Source organism: Thermobia domestica, chromosome 1 (genome assembly GCF_964235325.1).
Source record: "Thermobia domestica chromosome 1, izTheDome1.hap1.1, whole genome shotgun sequence".
Lineage (NCBI taxonomy): Eukaryota > Metazoa > Arthropoda > Insecta > Zygentoma > Lepismatidae > Thermobia > Thermobia domestica.
Genome location: NC_137454.1, coordinates 194,945,723 through 194,969,964, shown reverse-complemented (window position 1 = coordinate 194,969,964; position 24,242 = coordinate 194,945,723). Strand labels below are relative to the sequence as shown.

General features: G+C 35.0%; 1 protein-coding gene across 1 annotated transcript in view; it reads right to left on the bottom strand.

The window, feature by feature from the left end:
• The window catches only part of LOC145692461 (phospholipid phosphatase 5-like), a 55,034-nt gene extending 33,867 nt beyond the window's left edge, over window positions 1–21,167 (bottom strand). Inside the window, exons 1-3 of the mRNA XM_081767770.1 lie at window positions 20,241–21,167; window positions 10,527–10,632; window positions 2,668–2,815 (exon numbers count right to left, since the gene is read on the bottom strand). Coding sequence (XP_081623896.1) covers window positions 2,668–2,815; window positions 10,527–10,632; window positions 20,241–20,329 — 343 coding nt within the window. The 5' untranslated portion in view covers window positions 20,330–21,167. The remainder of the gene's footprint in view (window positions 1–2,667; window positions 2,816–10,526; window positions 10,633–20,240) is intronic.
• Between the last annotated feature and the right edge of the window lie 3,075 nt (window positions 21,168–24,242).

The window sequence follows — 24,242 nt, the reverse complement described above, 5'->3', positions numbered from 1 at the left end:
ACAGTATTTTCTTTCGTACTTTTCTCGTGTTTTAGCATTTTTATAAATACTCATTCTTTCAGGGGTTTTCCAATAGTTAAATAATGTTTCATGTTTTAATGCAATTTGCAGTGTGATGGCTTGATGAAGAGAGAAAGGACAAGAAGCAAAAACAAGATATCGATTTTTTAGAAGTATGAGTTAATTGCTTATTTGCTATTACCGTCACCTAGTTTCTCTCCAAATTAATTTTTGTTTATTTGTAGGTGCGAAAATTTCCTCATTAAGCCCATCATTTCCAACCCTCAACGAGTCAGGCAACAATGTGCTTTCTGTATCCTAGTTGAATTCCAGGAGGTCAATAATGTCATGGTGATCAATCATAGCTCTAGCTTCCACAATGGTAATTTTATGCTTTTCACTATATTCTATGTCACCACTTCCACAGCAGTTTGGTTTTCTTGTAGAGTTCTTTACTATGATCCAACTTTTGAGACTGAGATACATAAGATATCAGCTATATCAAGCTTCTTGGAAGTACTTGCTTCGAGCACTTAAAGAAGCTTCGAAAGAATATGATGAACCTTTCAGTTTCTTCTCTTTCTAAAGTCCGTTGCGTAACCTCTTTTTTATATACTTTTTTTTTTCTTTCTTTCTAGACTATAGTTTTACTGTTCTACTGCCCACGCTCTTGCATTTAAGATCAACTTTTGTATAATTTCACTCCTCAGCTTTCTGTAACCTTAAAACGACTAGAAATATGAAAGAATACACTTCCTTCTATACGGGATAGCCCAAGAACTAGGCCTAAAGACAAAGGCTCGACATGTACTTGACGTTGACACAATGGGGGTGACGTAGACAGTGCCACACTCCGGTCCCTTTACTTCTCCAAATTAATACATTCTTTTTACGTTGAATAATATAGCTAAATACAAAGTAAACCGAAGAAAGGAAAAGAAGAAAAAATACAATAATAAAAGTTGGTGACTTTCAATGGCTGCTATCAACGAAGTGAATACAAAATTAGACAGACTGTTACGTTGCATGACGCTATTATGGGCAACAGGCGGTGAGCTTTCAACAATAAACGAAGCTTTCAGTTAACAATAAAGAACTTCGTCAAGTTCAAATGCGCCACAGGAGGAAGCAAAGTCTATCGAATGTGATCGGATAAAGAACCATATAGAAGTGAAAATTGTGACACCAAGCACATTAACAAGCACGAAGCTACTGATATCTGGCTACTCGCTAATTCTTTCGGCACGGCATGCACCCCTCTGGCACTTGTGCTCTGGTTGCCCCACTCTAGAAACGACTCTGAGAGAACATCAAGTCAAAATTATATAAACAAACGGAAACAGACACAAACATCAACAAACACAATATTCAAAAATTGTATGGGGAAAACTGAATGTTATTGTACAATCCGTCTGGAATTATTGGGGGTGAGTAGTCAAATGGCGCCTAAATTAAAATGTTATTAGGAAGGTGTCATGGCCCTTTTTCATGTTCGTTTTTCTTACATACGCACAGTGAAACGATATCGAGAAAATAATGACTACTACGAAAGCTATCATGGCCTGTTACACAAAACAGGGTCCGGTGCCAAATTATCACACTCGCAGGACCGATAAGGAAAGTGACACTCACGGTGATACAAGATACAAATTATTTGTTGAGTTGCACTAGAAAAATTCAATGGCCCAACATGCGATAAGCCAGTGACTTAATTTGGCACCTTCAACAATGAACACAGCCACTCATCAGCCGCTCCGGCTGAAGTTCGTCCGTGAGTTCCGCTTACACCACCTGCTCCCGTGCTACATTGCAGAACGAAAAACGAACAGCAAGATATTATATGAACAGCAACTGAATGGACAGACAGTCATCACACTGGATGAAGCATACATTCATTTCACTGCTCGTAGTCACATTCAGGCGCTAACATGCGTGACAGCGATGTCAAGAGGAACTTCAACTTTGTTCACAATTGTCGGAAAGTTTGTCACGTGCCGGTTGTTACGAGATTCAGCTGTGTAGATAAATTGCTGATATGCAAGGTTCATAAAAACGTGAAAGTGAAATGCAACATACTTCGAGAAATCCATTCTGACACCTATCTTTCTGATTAACATCCTACAATTGTAAGGTGCCGAAGGCAACCAGGTAAGGATTCATATGGACAAGGTTTCAAGTTACACCGCCATGATATCTCTGCATTTTTATCAGGAAATGGAACTGGAATTACAAATTCGTGTCATTCCGTTTCAAGACATTACTAAAGAGCCCTGATTGCATCCACTGAATTTCCTCGCGGGGTCCAATCGATTTCTGCAGCTTCGGCCTGTTGAAAAGGCGTCTCCAACATCGGGTTCACGCACTATTGCTGCTCTTTGGAAAAATTGCATGGAGGAGTGGGACCGAATTCCTTTGCGCGTGCTTCGCCGGAGTTTGCTGCAATGGAACTTTTAATGTCGGATGGACGTGGTGGTGGCGAGGTTTCTAATAACGTGACTTCCTTCAAAATCGGTCCGATATACACTGAACACCTTCTGTACAGATAATATTGATCTATAAAACTACAGAGCTGAACTTGAAAAACAATTTTTAATTGTTTTTCACAAAAAGAACACAGCCTTTTCTGATGGCTAATAATTTCCGCATTAAAAATAACTCTGCACTTACCAACTATCAACTTAATGACATTAGTGAACACGCCATTCAACGCAAGTCCTAAAGACAGGGAGAGTACAGCCTGGCTGCAGTCAACTTTGTCTTTTTGAAGAAGGAATACTAAAAATATCACTAGCGTTGGTGTAATGAACACAATAGGCTGAAATGATAAAATATAAACAAATAATTAACAAAAATGTAGAATAACAATTATGATTACAAAGAAATCTCATTTCACAACTCTCCTGACAAATTATTCCAATATTGTATCTATTTGTAAAGACGATTATCTTAACTTCCTTTTTCACTTTTTCTTCTGCTTTGGTGTTAATAAACGGAGCTAGTATTAAATGTTAGAATCGGCAAATAATTACGTAATGGTATTCATAGATATTAAGGTTTTCATTTCCCTGACTGTACGTATACAATCCTTTGTACCCCCAATGGTTTACTTTATTCAAATGAAGTGGCAAATTTGGCCAAAACAGAAAGGATATCCAAAGATTATTAGGTTCAACTGAAATCTTTTTTTTTTATTTATTTATTTATTTATTTATTTATTTATTTATACTCAAAGGTACAACATAAGAGCAATTTATTCTTGACACGTGGGAATCGGCAACACTGAACACTTTGCAACATTTATTGTATGTAATCTTAAGTTTACTTCAGTTGTATTCTGTGAAATGTTTTGCAAATACTTGTGCGTGTGTCATAAAGAGAAAGAGAGAGAGAGCGGAGCAAAAACTGGTTTAGCAGACAAGTTGGATTTTAATAAAATAACTTATGATACAGTATTGAAAAATGACTTTAATCGAAGTAAAGTGAAGTAAAATATTTTATACTGTATGAAGCAAGTGTTAAGAGTACATTTTAGGTTAGGTTAAGAGTACATTGTTATATTGGAACTCCAGTTGTGAATTAGTGTGTGTAGTGGTCATTAAAATTTTAATAACTTATTGCTGATTTTAATGTTTTATGTGGAATAAAATCTTTACACAAAAAAATATTAACCAACTTCAACAGGAGTGCTGATAAGTAGAAAATAATAAAAGCGCTAAAAAGAAAAGAATAATAATAATAATAATAATAATAATAATAATAATATAAAGCACTTAAAGGCAGACAATAATCAATTACTATTATTTAGAAAAAATTGAAGTCTGTGCCAAGCCAAAAAAAAATCAATGCCTCATAACATATCATCGAAAATAATTTTATGAGGCATTAATTTGTTTGCCTGGAAACAGACTTCAAAAAAAGTTTTATTGATAATAGTAGCTGATTCTTTTCTGCTTTTAAGCGCTTTGTTATTTTTTTTCTTTTTAGCGCTTTATTATTTTTTTTCTTTTTAGCGCTTTTATTATTATATTTTCTTTTTAGCGCTTTCAGCGTCTTTTTTTTTTTTTTTTTTTTTTTTTTTTTTTTTTTTTTTTTTTTTTTTTTAAACAAAAGATTTCATTAATTTTTGAAGTTACACCGCAAAGAAGTTATTGTCTTTTAAGTTTATTTAAGTTTTCAACATTTTCCTTATCCTAGTAGTTTAGTTTGATACCTAAACGTAAGGTAGGGCATTAACTTTCTACAATGTGCGTCACCTATGAAATATGCATGACCAAATATATATATATATATATATAATCTGTCTACTATCTACCAGTTACGGAATCATACGTGGACATAACTCGAAAGACTGTAATCAGATCCAAATAAAATTTGTTGGAACCTACGAAAATCAAGAAAGAATAATCAAAATTGGTACATATATGTATGTTGAAGTTATGCGTGAAACATGCACACAATGAAATCAGTTAATTAAGATATAAACACTATCATCCATTGAAGGCTTTTATAGTCTAACTCTGAAGATTACTGTTAAATCTTTGTGAAGTTTACATACGACACAAGGAAAGAATATTCTTTCAAACACAAACAGAATCATCAAAATCAGTTCACCTTTGTCGAAGATATGAGTGATCATGCATAAAATTATAATATGAACGATATTAGCCATTAAGGAATTTTATGGTCTAGCACTGAAGACTAAGAAAAATTAGGACACGCGGAAACACGTAGGAACAAACCATGGTTCGACCAAGAATGCACAACTAGCGAAGAAGAGAAAACAGATAAAATTACGTTGGCTACAAAATCCGAATGAAATAACTACACTAAATTTTGCAGACATCAGGAGGGATACTTCTAAAACTTTCAGAACAAAGAAACGTGATTTTTTGAAAGCTAAAATTAAGGAACTTGAAGATAATAGTAAAAATAAAAACACTCGGGACATGTATAAGGGGATCAACGAATTTAAGGAAGGCTATCAACCTCGTGCTTATATAGTACAGAAAGCTGACGGAACAGTTCTCACTGATACAGATTGCATCTTAAATAAATGGAAAGCTTTCTTTAACGATTTGCTTAATACGCAGCTAAAAACTAATATGCGTGGAGAAAGAGAAATACACACCGCAGAACCTTATATTCCAGAACCCAACCGAAGTAGAAATCGCTATAAAGAAATTAAAGAAACATAAATCTCCGGGTGTAGACGAAATTCCGGCTGAGTTAATTTTAGCTGGAGGCGAAAAATTGTGGAACAAGATACACAAACTCATTCTCCTTATCTGGAACAAGGAAGATCTGCCAAAAGAGTGGAAAGAATCAATCATTGTTCCAATCCACAAGAAAGGCGACAAAACTGACTAATAATTACGAGGCATTTCTCTTCTGTCAACGTCCTATAAAATCCTCTCAAACATTATATTAGCAAGACTAACCCCATACGCAGATGAAATTACTGGAGATTATCAGTGCGGATTTAGATTAAATCGATCAATTATCGACCAAATATTTACCATTCGACAATACTCGAAAAGAAGTGGGAATACGATACGCCGGTACATCAACTATTTATTGATTTTAGAAAGGCGTACGACTCCGTTAAGAGAGAAGCATTGTACAACATTCTTACAGAATTTGGAATACCGAAAAAGCTAATTAGATTAATTAAGATATGTTTAAATGAATCCCAAAGTAAAGTCCGGATAGGAATATTTTTGTCCACGAGCTTTCACGTCGAAAATGGCCTGAAACAAGGAGATGCGTTGTCGCCATTATTATTCAGCTTTGTTCTGGAATACACTATAAGGAAAATCAAAGATCGCAACCAGGGCCTAAAGCTGAATGGGGTTTACCAGGTTATGGCATATGCTGATGTAAATTTAATAGGGGATGATAGAAGAACAATAGAAAGAAATGCACAGGTCTTATTAAACGCTTGCAGAGACATGGGTTTAGAAGTAAATCCAGAGAAAACTAAATACATGGAAGTTCGTCAGGATCGTAACACGGCAAATTATAGATGCATTAAAATATCCAATAATACTTTTGATAAAGTGGATACTTTCAAACATCTAAGACCAATATTAACAAACAAAACACCATATCTACGAAGAAATTAAATGTCGAGTAAAAGCAAGGAATTCATGTTATTTTTCAGTTCAAAATCTCTTGTCGTCGCGAATTCTGTCGAGGAATTTGAAGCTTAAAATATATAAAACGATAATCATGCCTATTATTCTGTATGGTTGCAAAACATAGTCGCTTACTCGGAAAGAACATAGACTAAAAATATTTGAGAACAAAATTCTGAGACGAATTTTCGGACCCAAGAGAAACGGGAATGGCGGAAACTTCATAACGAGAAACTACATAATTTATAAGGTTTACCAAACATTGTTAGAGTCATCAAGTCTAGGAACCTCAGGTGGGTAGGTTATGTAGCTAAGATGGAAGCAAGTAGGAACGCTTTCAGGAACTAGAAGACCAACCGGAAAACGACCATTAGGAAGACCTAGGCGCAGATGGGAGGACAATATTAAGATGGATCTCGCAGAAATAGGAATACAAAGTAGAAACTGGATCCAGCTGGCTAAGGACAGATGTAACTGAAGAGCTTTTGTGAACGCGGCACTGAATCTCCGGGTTCCATAGGCTATAGAGTTAGTTACTTAGCTTTTAGCTTTGAAGACTATCGTTAGATCATTATAAAGTTTATTGGGATTACAAGGAAAGAATACTTTTTCAAAGAAAGAATAAAATCCGGTGTATTTATGTCCAAGTTATGCGTAAACATGCTCATATTAAAGTCGGTTAATTGTTTCAAGGTCTAGCTCCAAAGACTACCATTACATCCTGATGAAATTTATACAGGACCACCGGGATAGTATGATTGTTCAAACAAACAAAAATCGGTGCACCTATATTGAAGTTATATGTGAACACAGACATAACATATATATAAAACGAGTCGAATAGATTTTTTTTTTAAGTATGTTAAAATGACTTAATTTTAATAAAATGTAAAAATATTTGTAAAGCCTAAGCTCTTTACTACTATCTACTTGATGAATGCAACAGGACCAGTTGCCGAAATTATACTACGAACATTAAAAAAAAAAAAAAAAAAAAAATCTTTTAGGTTTCAGGGCACCCAAGAAAATATTAATATCAAAAGCACTATTTCAACTGTTGGTGGCCGCCTATACACACTATCTCAAGGTTTGAAGATGACAGCAATTTGACATATTTCACTTCACTTTACTTCGAATTTCAGCTATAAACAAATTGAATGCTTTACCTAATCTCCTAAATTTCGAAGGAGAATCTGTATTTAATAGTCTACATGGCACACCAAGATCTCTAATGGAGTTGACTTGGATATTTCCCGTGTCTTGCCAGAAAAAAAAAATCAGTATACTAAGTGGAATTAAAGAAGAAAGAAAGGTAGTGCCAGAAATGACTGCATGCTGTGATATTTAACAGCCTGCAAAATGTGTTGAAAAAGCAGTCTTCTTCAATATTCTAACAGAATGAATGCACAGAAATTAGTGAGTTTAAAAAGAGAGAAACATACACACACACACAGAGGAGTAAATGTTTTCTGGACGTTATTTCTTTCACAATGCCTGTCGTAATCTACACTCTCCTTTGTGTGTATATATATATCACACAGCAAAAACAGCATCATACACTACCTGTTGGGAAATCAAACTGTCTTCGTACAGATTTTCGACCAGATAATATTAAATTATAAACAGGTCCTATATTATTAATCTCAATTCTCTTTCTCCAACTAGCGAGTTTTTCAGTGGTTGGCCAGTTAGCACAATCACCACCTACACCCAGATGATGGAGTTACTATCTTGAAGGGTCTCAAAGGGAATTTCTACATTTCTCCAGTATTACACAATCATTTCCAGTATACTATCAGTACTTCCAATTTTTCAAGTATTCCTGGACACCCTGCACACATACGTCTTCAAATATTTTGGGAAGAAATTCTACATGTTTAGTGCGAGGAATCTCCCTTCCTCCTAGCATGTCTGGATAAAACACTGCACCAACTGCTTCAACCTGTAGTCTATGCATACAACCAGAGTTTCTAATCAAGTTCGAAATCAATGAGACTGAGATTTTTTAATGAAGGTGTTTATAATTTTATCCCAGTTCTTGTCGAAGTTGCTCTCATCTAAATTTAACGTTAGAGGGTTGGTCCTAATTTAGTATTAATAACAATACTGTTTAGAGACAAGGTTAATACTTAATTTTAATTTAGTAAAATGTATCCTAGCATCCATTAACGATTTTTTTCACTTATTGTATATCACTGAATTCTCACCTACATAGGAATTGGTGTGAAAAAAATTATTATTTCCTCCGCTTATCATAAACTAACAGAATACCCGTTCTTCGCACGGGGTGAATAAGTTTCATTTTGGACATAAAGGGCAATGGAAGCTGTTTACATTTAAACGGCATCGGAAATGTTACTGTTCGTCTCAGTGACCCCGAAAAAGTATGGATCCAACACTAATATCGGTCAGTTTCGATCATTTTTAAATATCTCCCCTCCTCCTTCTCCTCTAAGTTTTACGTCAAAGTAAAAAGATAAAAACCATCCCGGGCTCGAGCCTCATCTATGTCGAAAATCTGATCGAGATCAGTCTGATGGCTGAAGAAGTACGAAGTCACAAATATAGTGACTTTCAATTTTATATATTAGATAAACATATCTTTCCACTTGTTAGTTGATCAGTTTCCAGTTCAGCAGTAAGGCTATATAAAACGCAGACCTATAGCTTAACGTGGGATCCTAACCACATGAGCTTTCCCTGGGAACTGAACCCTAGTCTCTTGCACCATAGAAGCGTATGCTAATTATATAGCCACGAGGGAGCTCTCAAACCTCCTTTTAAAGTTATATTGGTATACACCCAGGTGTTTTAATACGTCAAAAATTGCAGAATGTTATTCCTTTGCATCTCTCATACTCTATAAAGTGCTATTAAAATTATTCGAATAATTTTCATTGTTATTCGACTATAAATTTTCAATATTCAAACAATTATTCGTTATCCAAATAAATATTCGAATAACAAATTTTGTTTAAGTATTCAAATTTTAACAGTCCTATTTTATATTCCTCTGAGTTATCCCAGTGCACAGTGGTCCCCATTACCAAAATCGTGGTGAAAACTCCCTAAATCGAAGTTTCCATTTCGAGACTCTAAATAGTCAGACTGATACGCTTATCGTCACAAACTACAATTTCTGAGGGCCTAATGCACCTATGTCTGGTTGTCGAAATCTACTTCAATCTAAGCATCTAACTAGTCACATCGGACTTCACTCACAATGCAAATAAACTAAGAGCAGTTTTCAATCGTGCACAATTTCTGTGTGTTTGTCGTTACTCTATTTTTTTCAATTTTTATTTTTTAATTTTATTAATTATTTTCTACTTTAATGGAGCCAACAACTGAAAGCAAGTAAATTTGAACTACGTAAATGAATTGTACAAAATATTATTGCTGTTAAATTATTGAAACATTTACAATACTGTTTTCTGTCCTTTTCAGTTTAAATCACAAACCTCGCAACGGAGTTCGGCTTATACTATACCACCGTCGTTTGGCTACGCCGTGCAATAGGAAGATGAGAAAGTTGAACTTCGAATAACACATGGGTTGACACCGGCCAACAAATATCGCTATCTGGATGTGTGATGTTATTTGTGATTGCGGAATAACGGGGGAGATTTCATGCATCGGACTGTCACTTATGATGATAAATGGACCTGCTACGAAAATCATAAACGGCATTAGTTGGGCATCGGATAGTGGTTGGAACGTGATCAACGTCCAGAACGGTTTCTAAAACGATCCCTCTACCCGCAGAAAGTGTTATTGCGGATATGGATCTATGAAGGGAGTGATTCATCACATCATTTACCACTGCGGATCTGTTAGAATGCAGAACTCAAGAAATACACCGCTAACATGTCCGCAAGTATTCAGCAAGGTCAACAGATATGGTGTTCTCACCATAGATGCCCACATAATGCTGAGAGGATAAGGCAGACTTTCCATGAGTTAAAGTATGAAACCCTTCCTCACCCAGCGTATCCTTGTAACGTCTCTTAAAGGGACAACCATTCTTTCGGCATCTCCACCACTTCTTGAAAGGAAGAACGTCCCTGATGACTGGGTGGTGCAACGTGCGATTGCAGACTCCAGACTTTCTTTGACATGGAATCACATCGTTGGTTTAGTGATGGCAAACGAAGATTACCCTGAATAACCAGTTACTGTAGTTTTCATTCTTTGACCTTTGCAAGTAACACATATCAGGAGAACATTTCAATTGCACCAACCAAATACATACATGCATATATATATATATATATATATATATATATATATTCATGTAAGCAATTCATCGACAAAAGTTGCTAAATAAATTACTTGGTGTCACAACACTAGGTATAAGTTTAACATCATAAAATGTTATACTCCGTCTCTTACCCATAATAAACTTGTTGGAACGTAACTATCTGTTCTTGGATTCTTGTACAGCCACAATTCATCAGGATGTATCTTCCTTGTAAAAGGCGTTGCTCCTTCTAGTTCCCTACAGAAAAAGAATGAAAATAAGGATTACTTATCAAAACTTTTATATTTATATACTTATACTCGTATTTTAAATTGAAAATGGTTTCTTCCAAATATATATATATATATATATATATATATATATATATATATATATATATATATATATATATATATATATATATATATATATCCAATGTTACACTTGTAAGGAAGAAAAGCATCATGCCTGTAGTTATATATAAGGCGGTCCTCTTGCCGAAAGCTATGAAAGTAGTGTCCTTGAGAAATAGAAAATAATGAAGTACAATAGAGTACGTATTTACGGCTAGATTGGATTAGTCTTGATCAACATATTTCAACTTTTGGAAATTAACCATAATTTTAATGACATTAAATATAATAAAGACAGTAGAGAGGATCACGCGAAATATTTCTAAGTATGGGATATGTATAGACATAGTCACCGTCACGCGTTAAGATATTAAACGATTGACTCCATTATTGAAGTCGACGGAGATAATCGCTCAAGCTCTCAGCTGCAAAAAAAGAATTCAAAATTTTCTGACATATATGAGATATGGTTAGCCGCCGTTAACGTTGCCGTTATCCGTCAATGTGTCAACGGATTGACCTTATTAACGAACTCGATCGAGGTAAGTACTCTAGGTACATGTTGCAAAAGCAGAAATAAAAAATTCGAGTACATCTATGAGATATGAGTTACAGATAACCACCGTTAAAGTAACCGTTATCCGTTAAGGTGTTAACGGATCATCTTTACTAACAAACTCGGCCGAGATAATATATGCCGCAAGAAACAGAAATAAACAATTTGCTCTCACGTATAGAATATGGACTATAGTTACTCACAGTTAAAGTTGCCGTTATCCGCTAACGGACTGACTCTGTTAACGACTTTTGCTGAGATAATCGTTCTAGCTACCTATTACAAAAAATAGAATTCAAGAATTAGCATACATTTGTAGGATATAGGCTATAGATAGCCGCAGTTAAAATAGCCGTTATTCGTTAATACGTTAACGAAATGACTCAATCAGCGATCTCGACCGGGATAATTGCTCTAGCTATCCGTTGCAAAGAAAAAAAAACAGAATTCAAAAATTCGCATTCGTTCGAGTTATCGTGCGGAGTAATGGACATACATACTAATAAGAGACCCTTAGAAGTTTCACTGGGTGATTCTAATAAATAACGGATTCAATGAAAAACATTTGTAGTTAGTGTTGTAAATAGAAAAAAAAAACCGTTCGTATTTTTTCAGAAATGTACGTTTTTTTAGAAAAAAAACATTGCCTCTCGTTTTTTTCTAAATTTCGTTTTTTTTCAGATAGTCATTTGTAATTTATCTTACGTCATTTAAGTCTGAAGTATTTTTATGTAGGTGTAATTACCATAAAATGCAACATAAATTAAACACTATATACTGATACGGTACAAATATTTTACAATTTATATGAGTAGCGTACCTACTAATAATTCGGGTTTCTGTACTGTTTCACCAATATCAACCAAGAAATAAAGGTATAAATGAACATTTGTTTTTTTCGTGAAAATAGGCCTTTAATAAGTACAAAAATAATATCACAAACAGTATAAAATGCAAATAACTTGTCTAAAGGTAAAAACTAATACTAATTTGCCTACTAGTATTTTTCTGAATATCATATATAAATAATTTGTCGACTAGATATATGATATGCATTGCTGGCTCTACCATATGTGCAACACGTGCATTTGCACGGGGCTGCATTATCTGTCATAAGTATCTTATTTAAAATAAATATTTCTTGTAGAAGACAGACTTCATGATCATGGTAGCCAAATTTACTAAGATGACCTTCTATTTGAATACTACATTCATAGATTATGTTTAGGTCGCATTAGTTTAAGTCACATGATCAGTACTAAAGCAAATGGTAAAATAAATCCCAGAATAAATTGCTTGATTGTTGTCAAATACAGGAACTCAATTCTCGAATGCCTGTCCCCTTTGGTTAGTTATCAGAGTTCTGATATGAAAGCTTCTCTTGTCTTTATCGCAAATAAGATCGTTATCATTGAAGGTGGAAACACTTTAAAAAAATAACAGATGTAGAAGGAAAATCAAGAAATAAAGGTAAAAGAGCTAGTTGCACTATAATTGCAAACTGATATGTTGAGATTGAAACTCGATATTGAATTCTATAAAAAAGATTACCATCTTTCAGATGTATTTGCTTTATCTTTCACTAACATAATAGATTAATATTTAAAGAAAAAACAGACACAACAATATTGTATTTGTAGTAAGTATTTAAGCCTTTCTGAGTGCGAGTGTAGTTTCCCTCCCTTTCGTTGTTCATACTGGAGTAGCATACTTAAAATCGTGACTTTTAAGATTTGTTCGTTCTGGAGAAAGAGGGAGGCGGCAAATTACGTCATTGCGCAGGCGAAAAATTGCCTTGGGCCGGCCCGATGATATGTACACTCATGTCCAAAATGATTGTCGCATATCTATAACTGTCTTCTTGTAAGAATATAATTTGATAATGATTTTGCAGGGTACTTTTAATACTGATGCTGTGTGTATAATCGGAAAATGTATATTTGTGGTAAATTTCAAAGGAAAAGACATAAATACGAAAATGAGAAAGAGTAAAAGAAAACGTTGCTAAATGGACAAGAAAGTTTCATTTTCGTTTTATTGTTCTTATTTACTGCTCTTTTGACATGAAATTTGCCACATACATGTCTTTGCCGATTATACACATACTAACATTATAAGAAATACCAGGCGGATTCGTTATCAAATTATATTCCTACAACAACATATTTATAGACATGCGACAATAATTTTGGAAATGAGTGTACATACAAGACATGAATATAGGATGACATAATTTGAAGTAATGCAGGGTGTTTCAAAATGAATATTAGGGTTTTGAAACTGTAGTATCTATTACAATTAACTTACAATTATAAGTGTTATCAAATGAAAGAGCAACTCAAACAGTTTTGTACACACGCATGCTATGCATTGTTTCCTCTGTCTGCCGTTAGAAAGAGCAAGTAGCAAAGATGGAGACTAGAGACCAGAAAGCTTTGTGTGTTTTAATTTTGCAAAGACTGAATCTGTAGTTACAGTGCAACCTTTGTGTGAATTGAATGTTTTGTGCCATATGGCTGAAAGTTTATGGGCCTTTCTCACCTATTGACTCAATGTGTGCCATGTGACGAATGAAGCTCAGATCGAACACTTGAAGCAAAAACTGTTTGAGGTGTTCTTTTATATGATGTATTGTTTATAATTGTGCGTGAAATGTAATTAGTACTACGAAGACTTAAATCCCCGATATTCATTTTGAAACACCCTGCATTTCCCAACAGCAGTATTGGAACTAAGATGTAAAAAGGAGAGATTGTGATTGTTTACAAAAACGAAATTATTATTAGTCAAGACTATAATTACTACAACAACACAAGTTAGTAGTCAAAAAATGTAAATAAATGTACACTCGTAACCCTTTCGGACCCAGGTGGCCAAAGTGGCACATACGGGTGTGTCACTTTTTAAATCCGCTTCTGTATGGTCACTAATTAAGATATCGGTATATATCTTTTTGCCAAATATGGTTGGTCCATAGTTTATCATTTTAGTTTCTTTTTCTTCTGTGTGTCGAATTTCCTTCTCAAATTTCATCCCAGTCAAAAATTCGAGAATTTTCGAATTTTCTTTATTACTTTTCCCCTGTAGCTTCATTCGTTGTAGAGAGACCTCCTTAAGACTAGTCGGGTAGATACGTCAGATGGATACCTAATTGTTGACATCAATTGGACGGGCTTGCGCGCAGTGTTGCCAACTACGGAAATTAAAATCTCCTTACATTTGGGCAAAAATTCGAAATTTTTGTTACAAACCGTACCTATACGTCCGAATGCAAGTCAACTTACGCCAGTCGAACATTTGTCCTTACTGAACAAACTCGGGTACATATCGTTACAGTGGGGTAATTAGGGGACGCACGAAATATTCGGATTTAGGTTCTAACTCTTGATTTTCCCCTACTTTTCTGTTTACCGAAATATATTTTTGGTAATTAAAAGCATTGTTTCCTAAATATCGCCATTATTCTTGTAGGATATATTAGTAATGTACTAGTGTTTATTTTAAGATAGTTTTCGTCTGTCTGGTAGCAGTGTTGCCAGCTACGGAAAATTTTAATTCAAGATGTTAGGGGAAGATTACTTTTTATGTCTTATTATATCCCTCTTGTTGGCTACATAGGAACAAAAGTACCAGTATCTGAAAGTCTTGTCTTTGCCCTTCACAACGCACTATAGAAAGTTTCAATAGAATAGTTAGGGGAAGTACAGTTGAGGTTTACAGTAGACCTTGTTCTCTAAGTGGAAAGATAACTGTGATTTTTTTTTAGGTAGAATGAAATATTTTTTAATGACCTGCTTACTTTATTAGATATCGTCACAATACTTGTAGGGTATATTATAGGGATACCAAAGCTTCTGTTAAGATAGTTTGTGTATGTCTGCTAGCATTGTTGCCAGCTACAGAAAATTTTAATTTCCGATTTTAGGGGAAAATTTTGGTAAATTTCCATTTTTGTCTCTATTATTTTCCTCTTGTTAGCTACATTCGAACAAACGTACCACTGTCTGAAAGCTTCGTCCTTATCCTACACAGCGCACCATAAAAGGTTTCGGTAGAATAATTAGGGGAAGTACAGTTGAGGCTTATAATAAACCATGTTCTCTAAATGGTAAGAAAATTGTGCATTTCTGAGTTAGAATGAGATTTTTTTTTAAATTTCATGCTTACTTTGTTAGATATCGCTATGATACTTGTAGGATATATTCTTAGGGTACCAAGGTTTACTTTCAGATAGTGTACGTCTGTTTTGTGGCAGTGTTTCCAGCCAAAACAATTAATTCCCGATTTTAAGTGAAAAATTCTGCAAATTTCCCTTTCCCTCTATTATTTCCCTCTTGCTCGCTATGTTGGAACAAATGTACCACTACCTGAAAGCCTTCTCTTTAGCCTACAGAACACACCATAAAAAGTTTCAATAGGATAATTAGAGAAGCTGTAGCCCCGGCACATCTGTTGATTTTTGCTTCTGAGGCGTAAAAAGTGTCAAAATTTCATGTGTATGGAAACAGACAATTTTTCTTTCTCTCTTTGAATGGAAGCCAGCGACTTCAGGTTTTCACTGTACCTTGTCAACGCACCAAAGAATTTTTTTAGGTGACTTAGACCCATATGGCAACAGTGGTGCTAGATACAAAAAATCTTGAAATTCGGTTAGGGATTTTTTGTAAATTTTCACCCCTACATTTCCCTCAGTAATTTCCCACCTGCTCGCAACACTGCAATGTAACGTACACCAAAAAATAGCCACATTCCTTTTCTAAAAAACAAGGTCTTAACCATATCAATAGGGTAAATGGTTTTTGAGCAATAAGTCACTAACTGACAAAGTAGGAAAACGCCAAAAATGATCTGGGTCCGAAAGGAATAATCACACGATTTTGCTCGTATAGGTACAAGGAAACAAACGATTTGTAAGTTACGGGGGCTTCGACTCAAGTTCTATTGATTATTTCAATAATCTTCAACATAAATCAATAAATAATAGCTGCCAGAAAAAAAACAGATATTTGAAAAAAAAACATGAAAAAGAACGATGTTTTTTATTGAAAAAAAAACTTCACAGAAAAAAAAACGTTTTTTTACAACACTATTTGTAGTACGTAACACAAAATACACTTTCAGTAAGCAAAGAAAATGAACTTGACTAACTTCATTTAAGCACAGGTGATCAAAAATTTAACATATTCCTTTCCTACAGAGAGGCTATATGGAACACTTCTTAGCTTTATTCTTATCCAAAAAGAGAAAAGAAAAAAAACTATGTTTAACCTCTACCTCATTCACGACATTATTCTTGAAAATCGGTGGACGTTTCTCAGGAAGGAATCCATAACATAATTCATAATGACTTGGGCATGCGCAAGCTCTTGTCAAAATACATTTCCAAAAATCTGTCAGTAGATGAAAAAAGTGAAAGCAAGGGCATCAAAGGAAGTCATCTTCCATTTTGACAGTAATGCCGGCCAATTTCTGTCACCAATTTTGTAACCATGGACGAAAAACGGTTGTACAGTTCTGGTCACAAAAACTGGAACTCCCTTCCAGAGACTAAGTCCGAAAAAATGACCACAGATTCTTACGAATTCCTTTTAGATCTGGCCCTTTTTCCCTGCATTTTGCCACAGTCAGAGCTGGAAACTGAACAATACAAAATAGCTATCGTTGTAGACAAACAAACTAGCTACAATACAGAAAATTACGGTAATTTTAAGTTACAAATGTGGTATATTATTTATATTTTTAATCTAGAACGATTAACACTTTCAATCCTACTGTAGTTTCGGACCGATAGGCTGTAAACTTTCATCAAATCCAAGTGTCGTTCGGGAATGACACGGTCATTTAAAATTTAATATACCAAACAAAACTGAATTTTGTATGCTGTTTTATTTGATAAAGTCATTTTGAGTGTTTTGTGAATTATCCAGTGGCAAAACTTATCCAAGAATGCCTTTGAGTCATTATAGAAAGAGAAATATTATTTCCTCCAGGACACAGTACTTTGGGAATTTCAATACCCCTAGGATCGGAAGTGTTAAATAATTGATGGAAATTACAATGACTAACTATGTGCTTTATGCGATTTGCTACTTGTTTTGCTGCCAATTCGAGTATCCCCAAAACATACATTTGCCCAGTTAGCTTCCTTGGAGCCAAAACTAAGGAGCAATTTATGTAAAACCCATTGAAGCCAGCAGGGTAAAAGCAATAATATTTGAAAACATTCTGCTGTTTTTTGGTACACGATGAGAAGAAACTTTAAAATTATGAATCCTTACAAAACATACAATGATATGTTTCTTACTAGAATAACTAAAATTGCATCATTCCACGAGTGCCCTTCTGGGTTGGGCTACGAAATTTTCAGCAGCTCCTGGTACTCTACCAAATCGTATTATTATTTCTAATATGTATTCAGGGGTTAACTACTGTATCGCAGGACCAATTTTAGGAAATTTACCGGGTCAATTGGAGAATTTATTTAAGTTTAAGAGGAAGAATGAGTGAAAGTCAGGTAAGGGCAGTAGTAAAAGTTAAGAAAGTGGTTGTATTTGCTGATTATTTATGTTGTTGTAAACGGTACTGTATGTGGAGGCGGATGGACTATTTCGCGGAGAGGTACACGTGTTTTACTATACGGATCCATAGACTGTAAAATGTACAGAAAAATTTGGTCAAGTTCTATTTCATGTCGACAACACAGAACCCAACCAACCTCTGCGGAGCTTCTAACCCGTTCCTACTATTACTACTACTACTACTTATACTATGGATCCGTATAGTAAAACTGCACGCCTCATAACGTAATCTAACGTAACTTAATGTAATCCAATCAAATATAACCGAATGCAGTACATTTTTCGATTTTCAAATTTTTGCGGCGATACAGCATTAATACCTATATGAGAATTCAGACTTCTTTGTTGCACAATGTACCTAATTATCACGAATCCATCGTATATCTCTCATACGACCATAGAAAAGCACTGTAAATACCAAAATACACATAAGAAAACTTCTATGGGAGAACATGTAAGTAGAAGGCCCAACGCCACCCTTACAGCAGTGCTGCATAATACACAGCGTCGAAACGATACGTATATCTGTAGGAACCTTGAAAATGTTCAATATTGTCCGAAGAAAAAAAGCAGTGATTCTCCAATAACGTAACACTGTATACTGAGTACAGACACAAGTTTTGTTTGTAGCGATCACATACTACCAAGTTGGTGAATGTTTCTCGCACGAATAATCCTAATATTTTCCATTGTATAAGCTTTGTTTTAGTAGATTAAACTACTCGCTGAGCAAAACAATACGTTTACTGTAAAAATTATTAACGTGTAATAGTTTCGGCAACTATCCACTTGGTTTCAACAGACACTATAAACCGAATAATCCATAGTGTAAGTAGTAGTAGTAGGAACGGGTTAGAAATCCCCGCAGGGGTTTGTTGGGTTCCGTTTCGACATAAGATGAACAAATTAAAGACTTCCCGAAATTATTCCGTACATATTACTATCTGTGGATCCGTATAGTACAACTGCACCATCGGTCTTTCAGTACATCCACTGTCTCTTCATGCCTACTTCCTATGGATGCACACTTGGTATGGTCCACCAGCTTCACCCTACCCTGAACCAAAATGGATACAATTCTTGCTTGTAGGGAGACCCGGGTTCGATTCCTGGCGGGAGCTCATGTGGTTCGGATTCCACGTTAATCAGTAGGTCCACGTCTCACATAGCCTCGCTGCTGAAAGGGACGCTAAACTAAAATCAACTCAACTCAACAATTCTTGCTTGTAGTTATCACTTAGCACAGTTAGTGCTATTTTTTTATGAATAATTGATTTTACGTGTTATCAGTTTGCATGCAATTATTTAGGCATGTGTCAAGAAAATAACACTAAACAATGTAAACTACAGCGCGAAAAACGATGTATTATAACAAGAAACTTGGCGACATCTCATAAACCTGCACTGACAATTCTGACTAAGTGACAGAAATTTTGATGCTGATTTCCTGTCCATATTGGTTCACTTTTGGCGCACCACTAGAAAGAATTGTTGAAAAAAGATAATTCTTTAACTAATTTCCTTCTTATTGTCCCCTAAAGGGTTTCTGCTGGGCGACGTGAAAACATCTCACTTAGAATTGATAAAATTCAATGGAGCCACCAGAAGTAATTGTTGAAAAATTACAATTCTTTTGCGATTTGCATATAACTACTACTTCCAGATGTATGGCGTATAAACTACAGTGCATAAAATACAAACAAACATGTGCTAGGGGCCACTGAAAAGCACAAATACCATCTAACCGAGTCAGAACAGAACAAAACAAGTGGGTCCGTGCGGTAGCACCGGAATGCGTCCGAAAGGAGGAGGCACGTCAGCGATGGTGAATATGCATGTAAGCGAGAGTAGTGAAAAGAAGTAAGTTTTGGCAATGATACGAATTTCAATAGCACTTGTCATTGTCTCATACTAGTAACGCTCTACTTGTAAACATAAAATACAGGTCCTGTACACTGTGGAGAAATATACCGCCGGTAGAAAATAACATCTAATAGTCACCTTCCATACGCACTCAATTATTTTATCCCTCGTAAAGCACTCGCAAGAATTTTACACTAGTAACTCTACACTTGTAAATCTAAAATACAGGTGTATTACTTTGAATTTAATTCTCTTGTCTGCAGCAGTTATTTCCATATAGACATGTCTTTTCATTCAAAGTATTGAATTAAACCTGTAAATCTTCCAAAATGTGGTGCGCCAAAACTACACCACTACCAAAGTTTACTTGGTTTTTAAATTAGTACAAGGCTAATTAATACACATCATTCCATAATTACATCAAGTATTATATACGACATACATACATGTATTTCTTTCTTACTACTATTTAACTAATTACTAAACGAAATCGCATCTCATTTTACCAATACGTACAAAAATATTAACGAAAGTGCCGCCCTCACGATGATCTCCAACCAGATGTTACCGTCAATTTCAGCATTACTCAATCGAGAATGAACCATGTTTTACTAAATTGTTAAAAATTAGTAATCCTTCATCACAACTAAAATTATACTGTCAATAATGTTTTAGTGATCTATGACTATAAACAGAAACAATTAATGCATTGATTTGTATCTTATGTGTAGCAGACAACTTGGTGGAAATCTCGAAACCTCGAACCACGAGAAATCGATATTAATATTTTTTTAAAAAAAATAATATTCTAAGTATTATCTTTTTCCAATTAAATTCTAAACAAAATAGAATGATTTGTTGTAGCAAAAGGTAATAATGAATTATATTTATTCCTTATGTATCGCGCGGAACAGGAAGACAAACCTATTTATTAATATGTTATGTCACACAATAAAAAATTTCGATGTATTGCGAACAGTAAGTCATTCTGCTACGAACAAAGTTACAACTTATTTTGCATAAATAAGACAACTTGAAATTGATGAAGTTTGACTTGAAAAGTAAATTTAAAATATTAATTTAAAGCACAGCTCATACTCTTTCTTGTATCCATTTTGATATTTAGATAAAGGGAAAAGAAGTTAGATAAAGATTACTGCGAGAAAAAGCAATCTGATCTTTAAAACTTTAGAAGTTCACATTTGTTTTTGAACGTTGTAAAAATTAGGATGCAAAGTTCCACAACAAAAGTAAAAGTTATTTGTAAATATTGCTGTTATTTATGTACAATTGTAATTTTGTGATCAGGAGCGGATTAAGAAATTTCTTGAAATAGAAATAGAGCTTTCCCATATACATAGATTTCCTACAAAATCCAAACCCAGGCCATTTCCTCAGAAATGGTTCGAAGTTGGAAATTTCTGCTAACACGTAATGCATCTACTGTGCGGTCCCACTGTTTGGCGTGCTCGTGGTTAAGTGGGTTATCCTCTTGGGTCCCGGAAGAAATCAACTCGAAAATTTCAAATGGAAAGATATGTTCAATTGGACGTCACTTGAAAGCTCGTAAAAAACGAGTGGAAATATTCATCCCACATCGATACACCAAAGGAGTCACGAATTGTGACAAATCATACAAGTTCAATTTCTGTCGTTACGATGATGCCTGACCCTAAGTCATCTCATACGCGGTTCGGAGTTGGAGATTTTGGGTTAAGTTTAGAGTTACCCCTCCGTTTTTTTATAAAAATCAGGAAAATTTACAGGAAAAATGAGGTAAGAAATGATAATTTGAAGTTTTTATTTGATGTTTAGGAATGTAAGTTCGGCAGGAGAGTTATGTTTAATACGAGAAAAGATATGTGGAAGTTAGTACTATTTGCCGGATGCGGAAGGTTTCAGCAGCATGGTAGTTCTAAAATATGGCGAATATGGCGAACAGGTGTAACGGATGCGCAAAAATAATGAAGAAAACCTTTTAAATTTTTGTGAAACACACGGAGTACTGAAGTTAAGTGAAATGTAACAATTTTTAATACTTTAAGCACTGTTTTTTGTATGTTACAAAGTCCAAGGGCAACTTCAGACTGGAGGGGCAACTCTAAACTTAAGCAGAGTTTTGCTCACAGTAGTGCCAGTGATTTTCTGGGAAGGTACAAACTTTTTTAACTGGGAAGGTACAAAAAAGTTGGGGGGGATATGTGTGTAATGGTTTCGCAACTGTCAGGTTGTTTGTTGATCGGTATACTTAATATTATGTTGATGTCGGTGTCTAGAACAAATCTATTTCTCACATATATATATTGTTTTGAGTGAAAGACATTAGTGTACAGACACACACAATTTCTTCCTTCCTGATTCGGAAAACCAGCAAATTTCATTTCATTTTAGAAAAGCTTCAAACGTCAAGAAATAAAAACCGCTCATTCTTCTCTGCCAATAAATCTGTACAGGGTTATTCAAAAAGAACAGATTTCAAACATTTATTTCTTCCAAACTACAAAAGATAGAAACATGATTCGAACGTTACTTGATTAAGAAAAGTTTACAATTTAAACAGCCCGGATAGAAGTTCCAATCACAGCCACATTGGCGCTGTTGTTTGTTGTTTGTCTGTAGTGAAATGGCAGCGTCACCACAGGAGAAGTCTTTTTGTGTGCTACAATTGGTAAAACTTGAATCCCTTGTTGCAGTTCAGCGAGCATTTCGCCATCAATTTAATAAACAACCGCCGCATCATAAGCAAATTTACGAGTGGCATCAAAAATTCGTAGAAAATGGTTGCATCTGCAAAAGGAAAATCACGGGACGTCCACGCACATCGAACAAGAATGTCGAGCGTATTCGTACACTTTACGAAAGGAGCCATACATGACATAATATTCAGTATGCTCGATTTTCCTGTATATCTGTGATATACAGCAACGCATACATACAACGGATTAGCCTAAGCCTTATAATGTACTGAAACACAATAGAGATATATAAGTTTAACATACCTTAATTGAAAGATTTTTATTATTATTATTATTATTATTATTATTATTATTATTATTATTATTATTATTATTATTATTATTATTATTATTATTTTCCTTTGGTATGGGCAAATTCCTTTATTACATTCGCGTAGTCCAATGTTTCAGCCAATTCGTGTTCTATTGATATCACCGCTAGGCCACTCAAGAATGTTTCAGACATGGAAGAACAAATATCATTTTTAATAAGCTTAAGTTTCGAAAAACTTCTTTCTCCATTTCCCACTGTTTCTGGTAAGGTTAACAAAATCCTAAGTGTAACACTGACATTGGGAGTAAAGTCATGTTCCTTAATTAATTTTAAAGTCTCTTTTGGTGAATTTTTAGCCTTAATTATAGCGGATAATACGTTCAATTCGTCTTTCAAATCACTGGAGTTAATATCTTTCGATTCATCGTGTGTTAAAATGCTGGCAAGTTTAGTACACTTTTCAGACAAAAGTTCAAGTGGCATATCGTGATGAGTACTTATAACGGAAAGAAAATCGAAATACTCGCTGTGATGTTTAAGTTGCTCAAACCTTTCTCTTAAAGTTAACAAAATCACGTCTAGAACTTCGTAATAAAAATCGATCTTGTATCTTGTTTGTGGATCTTCAATAGTTTCATCCTCTGCCTCGTACTGAAACTATCTCTTCTTTCGACTTCGAGCTTGCACTGACTAAGCATTTTATGCGACTAAGTGAGATTGAAACTTTGCATAATTTCTGCTCCTCTCACAGTACTCAGATATATTTTCAAGAAACGCGACTGCATCCAACACATGAGAATCAATGCTTTAGAGACTTTTGCTTATTATGTTTATGTGAAGTAAAAAGTCATACCAGATAACGAGTGGGCAAAGAAAAGTAAAGTCTTGGAAAGGAAAGAACGGTCTGTCTCATTTTTTTGCATTCTTGGAGTGAAGCGTTAGAACATTGCTGAATAGAAAAAGATACAGAAGACACCATGATAATCTTATCCACTCTAGCTGAAAATCTTATCTACGCTGCTGCAAATGAAATATTGATGAGACACCTGTAGCAAGTAGTTTGATAACTGAAAATGGAGGGGAATGCTCTAACTTTCCTGAGTGAATATTTTCCTGAATGTCAGTGAAGTAAGTTCAATTACATTCTCAGGTGAACACAATTTTATTTTTCCATGTGGGCCTATTACGAAGCATTATACATATTTTGATAGTATTCTTTTCCGTTTCAAATTTTGCCGCTCTGGGAAGTGGCACGGCTCGATCCCCCTTGCGTCGGACCTACACCTAGCCTACAACTATAGTCAGCAATATTTGGCTACACCTACTTCCACATTTGGTTCGTTAACGTCTACCATTCCTGTGTAGCCCATTACTCAAGTGACTGTTAATCCCCGTAGTGACAAAACTTAAGAGTGGCCGCGTACCAAGTGGCACACCCCATCCAATGTTCTGCTGACATCTCGTGCTTCTCATACTACTACTCAGATTTCCATTTTATCCTTGCTAGGG